Genomic DNA, 15,023 nt, shown 5'->3' with positions numbered 1-15,023 from the left:
AACTTTAAATGGAAAACGCAACAACTGCGACTCACAAAAGCAACATGTGAAATAGATTTGATTCTTTGCATCACAAGGAAATAGAATGACCGACTTGCTATTTTATGCCGTGCGTGCAAGCCGGCAGGTGATTTTTACCGACAACTTCGTCTCTGTTTTAAGCTTTGCCAGGCACATTACAGACGTTAATGAATTTAAGCTCAATTGATCAGATCATTTAGTCTTTTGTAAAAACAAACACTACATATCTACATTTGAAACAAAACAAAAATCACTGTACTGTAGCGTTTTCTCGGGTCTTGTAAAATCCGTTTTCAGTTCGAGGTCTGGTTTCAATTTTTAAGTGGAATTTAGATTCTTCCAAATACGAACAGGAAATGGATTTTCAACACTCTTAAGACCTCCATGTCCTCTATTTCGGTGGTTGATTTTTCTTTAAGGATATGTCTTTCCATTGTGAGCTTCACAGAGATGTATCTTTATTGTAAAACGAAACAATATGTCTTCAATATTGATGACCGATCCAAGAGGGGCTTCATTTTACAATCAAAGCGCTCTATGAGCCAAGTCGTCAATGCAGGGTGGCTGTGCAGCGGGCTGGAATATCTCTTTGTTTTCTTTTCTGGGCAATCGTTTAGAAAAAAAAGGACTTTTGTGGTACAACCTCTTTGCAAATCCTAGAAATGAGTCTTTTTTTTAATGTGTGCATTACACGACCAGTGGCCTAAAATGACCTAGGTCCATTTTTTTTTCTCTGATCTCCTGCGTTTCCTTGTGTGAACATGAAATAGTTTAGCAAAGAAAATTCACAATTCACTTACTTCTCTTTACTTAGCCAAGGCACCAGAGCAAATTCTAAATAAGCAGCAAACTGTCCCAGGTCCCTGAGGCGCTTGGCTGTTAGCAGCAACCTGGCATGCCGATTTAAAATGGTGTCCATAAAAAAGTTGTCTGCAGTTTCCAACTCATTTGGTCTTCTGTGAAAACAACAATTAAATAAAGTTACAGGAGTCACATTACGGGCTGTAAATAAGCACTAGCTTTGCTTGACAAGTAGGGGTATTAAGCCGCGGCCACACAAGCGATTTTTTGCTCGCACAGGTGATGCGTTTTTTTCAAATTTTGTCGCGTCGCCAGAGCGAGAGGGTGGCTACACGAGTGACAAATTCTAGCGAGTTTGGCGACAAATTGAAAGCCTTGTGAATCGCATACTTCAAGAGACCTGGCGCTATAAACAGACATGGCGGACGGCCCTTTCCGACAAGGATATTGTTTTATCGCCTATTTGCATTCTTCTTCTTGACGATAAAAAGCAAACGAAGGAAGAAGAAAATTAAGAAAAGGTCAACGTGGGTCCTTCCGTGGCTCGCAAAGAGAAAGGAACAAGGATTTCACCATCAACTTCTGATGGAAATTTCAGTCGATCCCGGCGTTTCCCGAGCTATTGTGGATGACGACGCTTAGTTGCAAGGTGGTTACACGGGCGCTATCTCTACGATTTTGTGGCGAAAATTTCAATTCTGGCGACTTTTTTCTTGCGATTTTTTCACCTGTCGCATTGCAAGTTCGAGGGTGGCTACACGTGCGATTTTCACCTCGCGCTGGCGACGCGACAAAATTTGAAAAAATCGCATCACCTGCGCGAGCAAAAAATCGCTCGTGTGGCTGCGGCTTTACAGCTCAACCAATCAATGTTACCGTCTGTGGCTCCTGTTTTGCTGGCAATCAGTTAAACCTAGATATAGAGAGACAATTCGGAGTAAAAAGCCTACTTAAGACAGTAGGATTTATGACAAGCAATCGCAGCTGGAATGTAATTAATCTTCAGCATTTACAAAGCCTTTTCTGAAAAAAACACAAATCACTGGACTGACCAGGTATGAAAAACATCAATTGGGCTAACGGAACAACAAAGGCTTACTTTGGGGGAGTAGTTGAAGTAGGAGAACTTCCTGCTACTGTTTTTCTTGTCTTTTCCACTGAACCTGTACGCGATATTGTGCTTTTTTCTATTGAAGAAGTCCTTGTTAAAAATCCTTTGTCCATTGAACTGCCGCGAGTGAGAGACGCCCGTGATACAGGTTTTGAGACACTCGTGGAACGAGGATGGGTGTTAACAACATAAGGAACGTCATCAGTGTTGACCGAAGAGGATGGACTCAGGGGAGGATGTAGATGTGGTTTGACAAACGTGGGGGACCGGGGAGGGGAATCAAGTTCGTCTGCGCTAATACATCGTAAGAAACGGACAAGATCTCGTGCAATCTGCGAAAATATATTGATACAGAAATGATTATTAAGTAAAAAAAAAAAAACTAGAACAACATCATAAGGAAAGCAACAGGGAAAATACACGTGTTGTGCTTACACTCCATTTACAGCTGTCCAAAGCCTTATCAAGCAAGATGGTAGCATGCTGCAAAAAGAATGAAAAAAAAACGTTTTGTAGTGCACCTTTCAAAAATATACGGACTCTGAACTTCAAAATCCAACTAACAATTTGCGTCGATCATGATTATGGTGACAACTGGCTGACCACAAAATTAAAGAAACCGATAAAGTGGATTTAAATTTGCCAATTACTGTGCACGAACATGACCTCTTGACCGCATTGAGTTTCTAACAGGTCCACTTCGTTGATTTGATGGCAGTGAAATGCGTAATGGCTGTTGAATCTTGAACTTCAGATTCCGCATGTTATTGAAAGGCCCAGTACAAGTATATAGAAAATGAAATTGCTATTGCTACCAAGTTCCAAAATACCACAAAGGTATACAATTAAGAAAACATGTTCCTTTAAGCGTTAGCAATTTTGCAATTGGTAGGTCTGATCTTGATTCAGCACTAGCAACATACACAAAAGAAAAAGCATAATCCTAGTGAGGAGAGCTATCAAAATTAGCGTATACACACGAGCGGATTGATTTTTCCAAACGCCTTTTTTTCCCTTGCACTCATACAGAACTTATGCCAATCTGAAACATTTGTGTAAATAACTGCCAGGGTCTTCCTTCTATTTAATCAGCTCTATGGCTAATAAATTGCACTTATGATGGTGTCTCTCTTTCAATAACACTAGTGTAACATTTACATTATTGAAAAAAAATATTTCCATGACTAAGGGTTATAACGGATGTATGTTCCAGATTATCTAAACCATTTCATTTGCCCTGGTTATCAATTACATTAATACGCTCAAGATGCATCAATTCATTACTACTATGTTGCACAAAAAAACTAGAATAAAGTTGGCCTTAGCCCGTGATATCTATCAGTAGTTGTGGAATAGCAGACCAGAATAATTACTGTACAAACCTGTTTGCTAACAGCCGGTTGTTCAAGGTTTTGAAGAATAATAAGGTACGATGCGGCAGTTTCTAGTTTACCAGCAGCAAGGCATTCCTTTTTGTAGAAATTAAGAACAAAATCAATATCTCTCATGGTGGAAACCAAACTTAGTTTTTGGAACAATGCACAAGCTACTCGAGAAAGTTTCAGTTCTACTACATTGTGCATCCTTCACAAGCAATCAGCCAGGTTGAAATCCAACATTCTAAATTACTTACCGTGAACAGATCTCTTGGATTACCAACAGCCATAAATAAATAACTCCACAAAGCAACCTCAGTTTTTCTAGCGCAGTGTACCACTGTCTCTAGGTATTGAGGAAATTCCTTTATGAACCGAACAACACGTGGAAGGAGTGCATCTAATAAACAACAACAAAAGGACAAGTATGTGACACCATTTCCCTTATTATCCTTCATGCATTTTCGATCAGCTGACGTGGGAGAATTTGCTATTAGCTTGAGATGGGATGGTACCCTTTTCACACAACCTTTGGGTGCTACACCTGCAAGGTAGTACACATAAGTAATACCCATATCCCCATGGGCTGTTCATACCTAAGGAGCTTATATAGGAGCTGCTTCTCTCACGGATGTAGACTTCACAGAATAATTAACAACACTTGACGACAACACATGTATATTCAAGAGGGCAACCATTGCAAGCACACGGTCCCAGCATGTAATCCACAAAGCTGAGGTGAGTGACAAAAGTAGAGATTGGCCTAACCCTACACCTCGACCTTTCCTAGTATCGAACATTCTAGTGAATGTAACAAACATTATCCACCTTATGTCCACTAAACATCATACTATCCTAAAGTCTTGATCTGACAGTGAAATATGGAGGCAAAGTCTTAATCGGTTAGGAGGTCTGACAATCGTTCTGGAACATACATACATTTATTGAGGCTCCCTTTACAGGGCTTTTCAGCCACAATATATTAAAATTACAAGATAAGGAGAAAGAATAAAATGTAATAACTAATGAAATTAACTACTAGGGAAATAAAGATAAATCAATTTTATGTTAACAGCATATTTACAAGTCTCTTCTTAAAGGTACCAGAGTTCACTACTTCTTTGAGGTCTTTGGGAAATCTGTTCCAGCAGGTAGCCCCTCTATAGGCAAAAGATCGCTGCCCAGTTTTTAATCCGCATCTCGGCAGATTTAAATCTTTGTTATATCGCGTATTTCTGTCATGAAGTTCTGATCTATGTGTAAATTTGTTAATAAGACAGCCAGGGGCTCTTCCATTCATGCACTTATGGACCGTAATAGAATCGTACAAGAATAATTTTTCAAAAACAGAAAGCCATTTAAGTGACTTTAAGCCTTCAGAATGCGATCATACCTTCAAAGACCAAGAACTATCCTGCCAGCAAAGTTCTGAACCAGTTGTAGCTTTTTTACATTAGTTTTAGAAGTATTACTCCAAACGGTCGAACAGTAAAACAATTTACTGAAAACAAAAGCGTTAATTATGGGGTTCTGATAGTCTTCAAACAGACTGCTTTTGGCAAGCTTCCAGTGTCACATGGGAACTGAAATACAATCGCTGATTGTCCTTTGAAGTAGTCAACAGGTTAGTTACTGGCAGAACCAATGGGGTTGGCTTACAACGCACCGTGCCTTTCTCTGTGGATGCTGTCTATACCCTTATATTTTCCCTTAGTCTGCATTGATCCTCATCCATACGGATTCACCAGTTGTCAAATCTGGAAGTTCTTGTACTTGATACATTTGATTTCAATCCATCTTGAGTAGTAATCAACCATGATGAGGAATGTTTGTCGTCCAAACTCAAATAGATCCATGGTTACTCTCTCCCAAGGGTGGCTGGTGGAGGAGGAGGGCATCAAGGCTTCCTTACAAAATCATCTGACTTGTCTGCATTCCTTATAATTTTTCTGCGCATTTCTGATCTCCTGAAGGCCTTAGACATTTGCAGGAAGACTGTCCATCGTGCAGCTGGCATAGGATTCAACTTCTTCAATAAACTGGCTGTAGGACGACTTTGGGGTACATAAAGGCGTATGTGAGAGTGCATCGGCAGAAATTTGATGTTTTCCAGGGACTTGAAGGATTTCAAGGTTGTACCTCATCATCCACAGATGGATACGCACTATCCCTGGTGGCATGTTGGGTAGTGCAGTTGTAGTCAGAAGGGGTAGAAGGGGGCTTCTAAAGTAAACCCGAGTCCAAGCAACATCTTTCAAGGCGATCACATGCCTAGATTGAGGCAAGAGCTTCTTTCTCAATAACTGCATACTTCTTTTCAGCCTCAGTAAGGGATCTAGAGATGTAGCAGATAGCGTGTTGCTTTCTATTGTCTTAAGTCTGAAGGAGAAATGCTCCAAGCCTGGTTGATGAGGCATCTGCAGCAATGATTGTTTGACGAATATGGTCATAGTGTGTAAGGACTTACAGGTGATACAAGGATCTCATTAACTCGCTGAGAGGCTGTTTGATGAGTTATTCCCCAGTACCATGTAGTTCCTTGCAAAGCAGTTGCAGCTGGGGTTCATTTAGTTCAGCCAAACCTGGAATGAGCATTCCCAGCTGGTTAACAATTCCCATGAACCTGTGTAGTTCTGTTCAATGGCTATTGTTTTCTCTGGGTGGGTATGGACCCTTTTAGCATCAACAATGTGCTGCAGAAACTTGATTCCTCCTTGACAAAACGCACACTTCTGTATGCTTTGTGTCAGTCCAGCCTCTCATAGACTGAACAGAATAGCCCAAACAGATACATCATGTTTGATTTAATTCCTACGATGGATCTGGCATATCACTCCGTGAAGACCGCTGAAGATAGCTGAAATAGTCTGCTAAAATATCTCAGGTGCAGAACTGATCCCAAATTGCAATCTGTTAAAGCAAAAGCGACCGAAGGGTGTGTTGAAAGATGTTAGCAGCTTTGAATCTTCATCCAAAGGAATTTGCCAGAAACCACTGTTGGCGTCTAATTTTGTGGACACTCTCGTTTCTCCTTGCATGGCAAAGCTTTCATTAACTGAGCCCATGGGAAGAACTTCATCTTTGCCAGCCTTGTTCAGTAGCGTTAAGTCTACACAGATCCGGACTTTTCCATTGGCTCTTGGTACAAGTACATTACCAGATCACAACTATGTCGGAACAGTGACTGGAGAAATGACACCTTGCTGTAACATTGAGTCAATTTCATACTTCACTTTGGGTACCAATGGTTGTGGAATCCTCCTTGGAGTGTTGAAGCACACTGGCTCGACTTCTGGATTGAGCTTGATCTGGTGTTCAGTTTTCAGTCTTCCCAGGCCTGTGAAGAATTGAGGGGAATTCTTCCTTAAAATTAGCAGGCTGAGTGACCACCTCTCCAAAAAGAGCAATCAAATCCAGGTAAACACGAGCGTTCTTAATGTGGAGGGAGTTCAGCTGATTCTTGAGAACATTAAGACTGCTTTGGTTGTGTTATGACCTTCGTACTCCAAAGTGGCGTTAAAGCTGCCCACAGCTGGAGAATGGTGGAGCTGGACCTCATAAGGTCTGTTGGGTCCTTGATAATTGCAGGTCTTTAACCCATGGTCCCCTGTCACTAACGATGCAAAGTGCCGCTCCAGTATACAATTTGAAGCGTTTTTCACGAACACCCACCTTGACAACAGCAGTCCAGAAAACGTCATCACCACTATAGACCACAAGGGAAAAGACCCATTCTTTTTTAAAATCTCCAACTTCATTAATGATTGCTCTCCTGCCGGCTGCTTTTTAGAGAGACAGACAGCTTAAAAGTGCCCTCGTTTTTGTCAGGTTAAATGTTTTAAAGGGCATGAATCCTGTCTGTGCTGCCCTAATTCATTTCCGCTCGGCTTCAATCGGTTTTGTTAGCCTTGTTGATTTTTTGGTCAGGCTTGTGCTTCTCCACGAAATCAACGCCAGATGAATGGGAAGCTGAACTGGAGGCAGAATTTCCTCAAATGAGGGCCCTGCTATGCTTTCTTGCTTCTGGCTGATGACTCATTTTATTGCTTGTTCGAGGGTAAAGTCCACTTGAAGATGATCTGACAGCATCTCATCAAGAACTCCCACAACATACCGTCATGAATAACGTGGTCTTTCAGAGGACCATAGTCACAACCAAGTAACTGTTTTTTTTTTAAACTGGGCTCTTTGACATTGTACTATCAAGTCGTAGCAAACAAAATATCTGTTGAGAGCAGTGTCCGAACTTCCTTGTAGGTAGCTTTGTTTTAATCGATACAGAGAGTGGCTAAAATGTTGTCTGCACAGTCCCCCATTAAGGCTGCAGATTAATTTACTTCTCCTCTGCTATCGAAGATTGCTCTGAGATTTCTTGGTGTGATACCACTGCTGTCTGGCATTTCGGCGTCAATGTCTGCTGCCAGCATGTAGAATTCATAGGACAATTAACCACTCTCAACAACAAAACACCTTTATTCAAGATGGCGACCAGTGCAAGCACATGGTCCCAGCATACAATGTGCAAAGTGTGCAAAGTGACTGACAAACTAAGGTAGAGATTGGCCTAACCCTACAACATAGGGTCTTGCGTAGTTTTCATGTTACAGGGCAGTTACCCATCCCACCCCAAATTCGGCAAAAATTGTAGGCACTCAATGATATCATAGTGTAAACCCCTCCCTCCCCCCCCTAAAAACACAGGAATACTGTATGCATTGAATACTTTGTTAATGTGGGCTAAGAAATGGCTATGCAAGTATCGTAATGAGCTGATTTAGCACTCTTTTCCTAATAACCGCTTCCCCTGGTGTCTTTTTATTAACATCACCTTTGTTACAATAATTGCCTCCTTACAATATAAGCCTCTATTGTATAAGTATGCCAATTCCGAAAAGTGGCATCATTCAATCGAGAGAATTCTATATTATACTATCTAATTTTGAAAGTTATATTACAACTATTGAAAATATTAACGCAGATATGACAAACGTATGTTATTCTGCTATGCGTGCTTGGATTTCTACAATTCACAATCCAATGTCATATCAAAAATTAAATAAGCACCCTCCTTTGAGTCATCATGCTAACTTTCATACAGTTCCCAAAGTTTTTCTTAAGGGCATCAATGGGATTTCAAAGGTAAACTCCAAAAGGTTTCGACCAAACTATGACAAGGAAAGCTGCTAAACTACCTGGAATAGGTTCAGATGCTGTAGCTTCCTCTTCCAGCACTTCATGTAACATAAGTTCAAGCACATGAGGGAAGTACGGCAGATCACAACACATGTTGGCAATCTTCAGTGCTTGTTGACCTAAGCTAAGTATGCAAGAGAAAAACATACGATAAATACTATCAAGCAGCAAAGAAGATATGCCAAATATTGTTACGTTCCGATGCTATCCCTGCGATATACTGGAGATCTATACGCCTCCTTTTTTCCAAAGGAATTTTCAAGTGGTGAAACATGCCAGAATACTCCATTTCCTATACCACGCTTCGAGTTTCCATGAAACATGTGATGTTTACCTATACTATTTACGTGACTAGGGGAAATAAGGACCTTTCATAGTCAACTGGGCACTTACTTTCGTCGCAGAAGCTGCCTCAGAATGTGGTGCAAGTATATTTGAGTCTACAAAACAAGAAAATAAAGAAACCAATTACCGACCAACGTATAACTAACAAGATTCGTGTGTGCGGTGAAAACTCTACCACCATTCTTTTTATAACCACAAGTAGGCTTCAATATTGCTGATCCCACAGTATGCAGAATGTGTGACAGATGAGCCAAGTAAATAACGTAGTTTGCCACAAGTCTCCCAGTTTCTCTGTAGTTAGAACATCTGACCAAGGTGTAGGGGGTCGTGGGTTGGATACCTGTCAGAAACTGAGATGCTTTCTTTGTGTTATTCTCAAGGCACGCTGAACATTTCACCTTCTATAAAGATTCTTTTGTTGAATCAGACAAACTTGTCACTAATTTACAGAATAAGATACTCCATTTTAAGGAAATCACACAGACAGGTGATGAGAAAATCATCAATACTTCAATGTACCAAATCAAAAAATTCTCAAAAAAGCATACCATTGAGTTAGGAGAACATGTACTCATACCGTTCTTTCTAGTGTACAGAAAGGAAAAGCTTGCGGTGAAAGCGAGGTCGGAGCTGGTGATGTGCATTCCAAGGGCATTGGCTCATTAGCAGCACCAAGAATCACCGCATCTTGAAATAAAACAGCTGTGAAAAATACGCATAGACATCAATAATTCAATGTTGTCAATGCATTCCGTTGGCTCCTTCTTCCTGCAGAAAAAAGCATCACAAAGCAATACTCTTCGCAGTAATCCACACAACTTATGGAGTTGTGCATACAGCTGGAAATATTTTATGGGAATTGAATCCAGGATGACATGAATTTCTACTCAACATCATGTTATTCAAACGGTCAGTATAAAATGCAGACTGCAGACTGGGTATAAAATGCAGACTGAGACCAAAACTGCCTCTCCGTCAAAATAATATAGGACGCATTTTGAATTTTTCGACTTAACTTACACTAGTGTCATTAACAATCACCTTTTGAGATCATTTCCCATGAAATTGACATTATTATATCATTGTTATATATTTTTTTCGAAAAGTGTCAACCTTGAATTGAAATAAACAACCCCAAAGCATAATGTAAGCAAATTATAATGCGGACACATGACCCTTACGTCGCACGTGGTCGACCCCTTCGTCAACATGGCATCGGTGACATCGGTAAGTGGCAGTAAAATAATGTTTTTTTGAATAAAATAGGTGTTCATGTATTGCTAGAAAACTGAAGTTATGCCATGTCTTTGACAGTATTTATTCAAAGAAACTAGTTAAAATCTGTCGATTTCAAATTGCTTGCCCCCTCGGAAATCAGGTCTGTTTACCTCATTATAATATGAAAACTGTCATGGGCGTAATTGTTTACGAACTAATGCAAAGCGATTAAGCTCGAGTCTTCTTTGTGAAGAAAGGGCCTCAGGAAATGAAAGCTACCAAATTGAGATAAAGAAAACCAGTGTAAAGTATTAATCAGTCAAATGAGTCAATGAGTCATGAGTCAATGAGTCAGGTCTAAAAAAAACCCAATTCTGCAGAAACAATAAAATTATGCATTACGTTTACTTATTTGGCTAGTTGTTTTATTGCTGCCTGCACAAGGCAGCTAGTTTCCTTTTAAATCTCAACCCGGCTGTTTGTTTGCAGTTCCCAGGCCCTGCCGCGTAGCTCCCGATCAGAAGCGAAAAATATGGCGGCCAAATTATTAATGTTGTGACTGCTATGGAAGAAAGTCTTTAATTCCCTTTGAACACAGCACTTAAAGTAAATTAAGTTAAACCTCAGTGTGTGTGTGGAGTTTCCCAGTGCTCAAAGACTCAAATCTGTGAACAGTTGTTCTTTGACATTCGGTGTATTGATGATTTGGCCGGGTTTGAAGTAAAAAATCGATCGCGAGTGCCAAGGAAAGTTCTTTTACATATCTATCGGTAAGTTACTGACTAGTTTGTCACACTGGTGTAAATTGGAAAGGGGAAACCCTAACCGTAAATCACTCTTTTTCACCCTTCCCACTTGTCCCCCACGCCACTGTTTTGTTGTACCCAGTCTTAGTAGTTTTATCTACTTTTGACCTCCATTGACCGAGATTTCCCATTATCTGGAAGAAAAATGACTTGGTATTACCCATTTGTTTTTTTACGAAAAACCGCTGACCCGACCTGTTGACTCATTGGACTCATAAAACATCCGTTCTCAGTTCTGTGGCAAGTTTCCGTTGTTCACTATCTCATCTACGTTTATGTTGCCAATTCTCTCCTTCTAGGACCTTTGAGCTCTGTTTAGTGAAATAACAATAAGTCGATGCTGTTCCTTTTTTTTTCCGAATGGCCTGAGAATTGGAAGTTCTAAATTAAGGTTCCAATTAAGTAACTTATAATCAACGAGCAGAATATTACCAGTAACGCAAAATCAGATTGTAGCATTAGCTTCTGCAGTGATGGCACATAATAGACTTGTTATTAACCTCGCTTGCTTGGGAGAGTACTGAGGTCAAAAAGAAGCAAATAATTCGTTGCATTACTTTTAAGTGTGAGTTAATAAATACTGTTGTTGTTGTTGTTATACTATACTGGCTTACCTAATGGATAGATGTTTAGTTGGAATGGCAGCATGATTCTCTTGGAGAGAAAGTTTGGTGGGTTTCCATCATCTCCAGGAAACAAGGGAAGCCAAACCTGTGAATTAAGACAGTAATGCTAGAATAGACCCAACCAAAGGTCACATTCTTTTAGCTGTCCTGAAGTTAAGCTTATTTAAGGCGCCTCTCACAGTTAAGGAAATATGTGCAATTCGATTTAGTGACGTGTTCTAATTTAGCAAATTTGACAATTTCACAGCTGAACCAACTTAAGCAAACTCCCCTAGATTCTATTATGAATCGATTAATTGAAGTTTAAATGACAACTGTACACATTCGCTTTTATATGCAAATAAACGCTTATCTAAATAAATTTTCTTATTTGGGAAAGCTTTTTGTCTGTTTTTCTTTAGTGAGCAATTAGACACAAAGGAGTGGCTATATGATATTATAATTATTTCCTTGCATATTTCAATCAGGGCACAAGGTTTAAACACTTTCTCATGTAAGTATTCAACTGAACTCTGTTTTCATCCAAGTAGCCAGTGAAACCTGTTTTTATATACGACCTCACGAATGGATACCTTTCATTATTTATTTGTATGTAGAAACGGATTGTGACAGTGGGTAGTCATTTGAAGTTAATGCTTGCATTGATCAAAACATTCCACATGAACAGCGCCAGGTGTCTTGTTCATTTTGAAATTGCACGGATCAAGTCCAAATGAAAATTTGATTTCTGGTTTGATTTTATCAACAAGCAAATGGCGGCAAGGAACCCACAAAAACTCTCTGCAACACATTCAGAGCGGAAATTCTTGACTTGCACAATGGTGGATTTTCCAAGAAAATACAAAAAACAAATTTCTCGTGTCAATGAGTACTGTCACAATAATAACAATAACAATAACAATAACAGTAACAATAATAATAACAATAATAATAGCTTTATTCTATCCCAACGGAGGCTGGAAAGTTCAAGAAAGAATTGGATCTCAAAGAACTGGCAATTGAAGGTGATGAAACAGTGGTATTGTATGCGAAGAAATCAAGACAGTTGCGAAACACCTGTGGGCCTGTAACAAATGCAAACCAGATGGGAAGAGAAAGCATTACATGGAAGGCACTCTTCACAAATTAAAGAAGCTGATGTTGATACGAAAGAAACAAACCAATGGCTCATATCGTCTAGTCTGAAGGCTGAAACAGAGTGACTCCTTATAGCTGCAGAAGACCAAACCCTCCCCATATTATTAAGGATGGGACAGATCCACATTGCCACATCTGCAACAAATCCCAGGAAACTATTGACCATATTGTCTCAGGCTGCCCAGAGCTAGCAAAAACACAATACATACACCGGCACAACAATGCGGAAGCCTACATACACTGGAAGATCCGTAAGGAGTATGAGGTGCAAACGGCAGACAAGTGGTACGAACACGACCCAAAAATGGTGGAGAAAAAGGACGACATCACCATCCTTTACAATATGCCTATTCACACAGAAAGAGAAATTTCTGCAAATCGTCTTGACATTGTCATCAAGAATAAACGGGATAACAAATGCATTCTCATTGATATGGCTATCCCCTCTGATAAAAATACTTCTAAAAAATATCCAAGTATAAACATCTTGAAATAGAAATCACAAGAATGTGGCAGAAGACAGAAAAAATCCCAGTGGTCATAGGTGCGCCAGGAAAGGTTCAGAGAAGTTCATCAGTGAAATTCCAGGAAACATCAACCTACAAGAAATTCATTGCTGGGAACGACCCATATTTTACAGAAGGTCCTATCTATAAAGTGACAACCAGGACAAAGCAACCCTCTAGTGGCCTAGGTTCATGGTTTGGACCCAGCCCTTGGGGTAGAAATACTGTATCAAGAACTGAACTACATAATCATAATCATAATCATAATCATAACCATAATCATAATCATAATCATAATTGTAATCATAATCATAATCATAATCATAATCATAAATATTTAGTCCGGAGGCTCCTCTCCCCATGGTGGTTTTCAGGGAGGTCCTGAAATAAATCATTTATAATTTAAAAATTGTAATATCACTAATTTAAATACTTGACACATTAATAAGGAGTCTTTGAGATCCAAAAGTCTAAAAGTTCAAACTTCAATATCAAAACAGAAAAGAATAACGCCTGAGATTAAAAATGCATCTTTGTTTTAAAATTGTCAACCGGCAAGGACTGTTTAACATCAACTTGGCTTGGTTTGACTGTGAATAGTAAGCTGCTTACTGATCTTGCAAATGAATTTTAAGAAGAGATCACAGTTTGTAACTGAGCAGAAACCGAGACGCCCACTTTTCACCCTAACCCTAACTCCCCCAAAAAAGTAACACGAAAAAAGGAAAACAACAAATTTGTTCTCTGTACACATGCTAGTATAGCGAGCACCTTCAATTGCAAAGTCGGAGTTTGGTGTCTGGTTTCTGTCCTGGACAGAAAAAAATTATTTATGTTAGGCTCCTTTTACCCAGGGGTATAAATAGTTACCAGAAAACCGTAATGGTGACCGAACAAAATGCTGGGGGAAACCCTTTGATGGATATAGCTGCTTCATGGCACATTAGTGCTGGCCATGTGGGCACCCTGCAGTAAGAATATGACTTCCCGAGTAAAACAGTGATTTTTTTCCCAGATTTACCTTGACCGAGATGGGGACAAGCAAACAGCGAAAGAGTCTGACTTGTAAAATGCACCACCAAACTCAAGAGGGGTGCGAACACGTACCTTCATTCCATTGGCTCCACATCCCAGCCACAGTGCCTCCATCAGATGTCTTTTGTTTCGAATAGATGTGGACGATGTCCACACATTCTCCACACACGAGGCAAGGACAACAGGTGAACAAAATGAACACTAAACACAACAGAAAAGTGTTTGAGTAGTTTCTCAGTATAGCCAACTCAAACACAATCCGAAGCAGCAAGTAAATAAAGACTACGAAAACATTGAAAACCCATATGCAAACACTTTAAATGGAAAATTTGACTTTTGCAGCATTTGGCTTGTGCTTTTGCGTTGGCTTTTGTTTGATGCACTAACATGCTAGGTTAGTCCAGCAAGTAAAGAATGACCTGACCACCCCTCCAGTTATTCAGGATTGTGAGTTTTGGTAAATGGTTGTGAGTACATGGCAGTACTTACTATTAATAGCATTTACATAGCGCCACATATGAAAACCACGAGTGAATCATTGCAGTTGCATTTGAAATTGCACTAAACTGTAAAACAAGGCAATGTGTCTGGCTGACAAATTTCATAAACTGATCTTCTTTTCCCAATTACAACAAACATGCTGTGGTTCAAACAATCAGAGGTTTGATTGTTTCCTAACATTATTTCCACGTAATAATTGTTATCGAGGCTGTTGCCCAACAGGAGCTCAGTATTCTGGGACACCCAAGCAAAAGCTCTGGGTGCCTAAAGTTTTGCAGCAGCATCTATCACCTCACATGTTGTCGTTGGGCTTCTAACTTCTTGGCTTTTGACATGGTGGGCTCCTT

General features: G+C 39.8%; 1 protein-coding gene across 4 annotated transcripts in view; it reads right to left on the bottom strand.

Annotated features, from left to right (window-relative positions):
- Window positions 1-15,023, bottom strand: part of LOC146460477 (guanine nucleotide exchange factor subunit RIC1-like) — a 52,605-nt gene that overhangs the window by 8,212 nt on the left and 29,370 nt on the right. For all 4 annotated transcript variants that reach the window (XM_085088177.1, XM_085088178.1, XM_085088175.1 and 1 more), the window contains exons 20-29: window positions 14,248-14,376; window positions 11,486-11,582; window positions 9,425-9,549; window positions 8,896-8,942; window positions 8,502-8,626; window positions 3,567-3,709; window positions 3,316-3,402; window positions 2,369-2,416; window positions 1,922-2,265; window positions 822-977 (exon numbers count right to left, since the gene is read on the bottom strand). In XM_085088177.1, coding sequence (XP_084944303.1) covers window positions 822-977; window positions 1,922-2,265; window positions 2,369-2,416; window positions 3,316-3,402; window positions 3,567-3,709; window positions 8,502-8,626; window positions 8,896-8,942; window positions 9,425-9,549; window positions 11,486-11,582; window positions 14,248-14,376 — 1,301 coding nt within the window. The remainder of the gene's footprint in view (window positions 1-821; window positions 978-1,921; window positions 2,266-2,368; window positions 2,417-3,315; window positions 3,403-3,566; window positions 3,710-8,501; window positions 8,627-8,895; window positions 8,943-9,424; window positions 9,550-11,485; window positions 11,583-14,247; window positions 14,377-15,023) is intronic.

This window comes from Pavona decussata, unplaced genomic scaffold (assembly GCF_977016875.1).
Source record: "Pavona decussata unplaced genomic scaffold, jaPavDecu1.1 SCAFFOLD_213, whole genome shotgun sequence".
In the NCBI taxonomy this organism is placed as follows: domain Eukaryota; kingdom Metazoa; phylum Cnidaria; class Anthozoa; order Scleractinia; family Agariciidae; genus Pavona; species Pavona decussata.
This window is presented reverse-complemented; position numbering and strand designations above follow the sequence as displayed.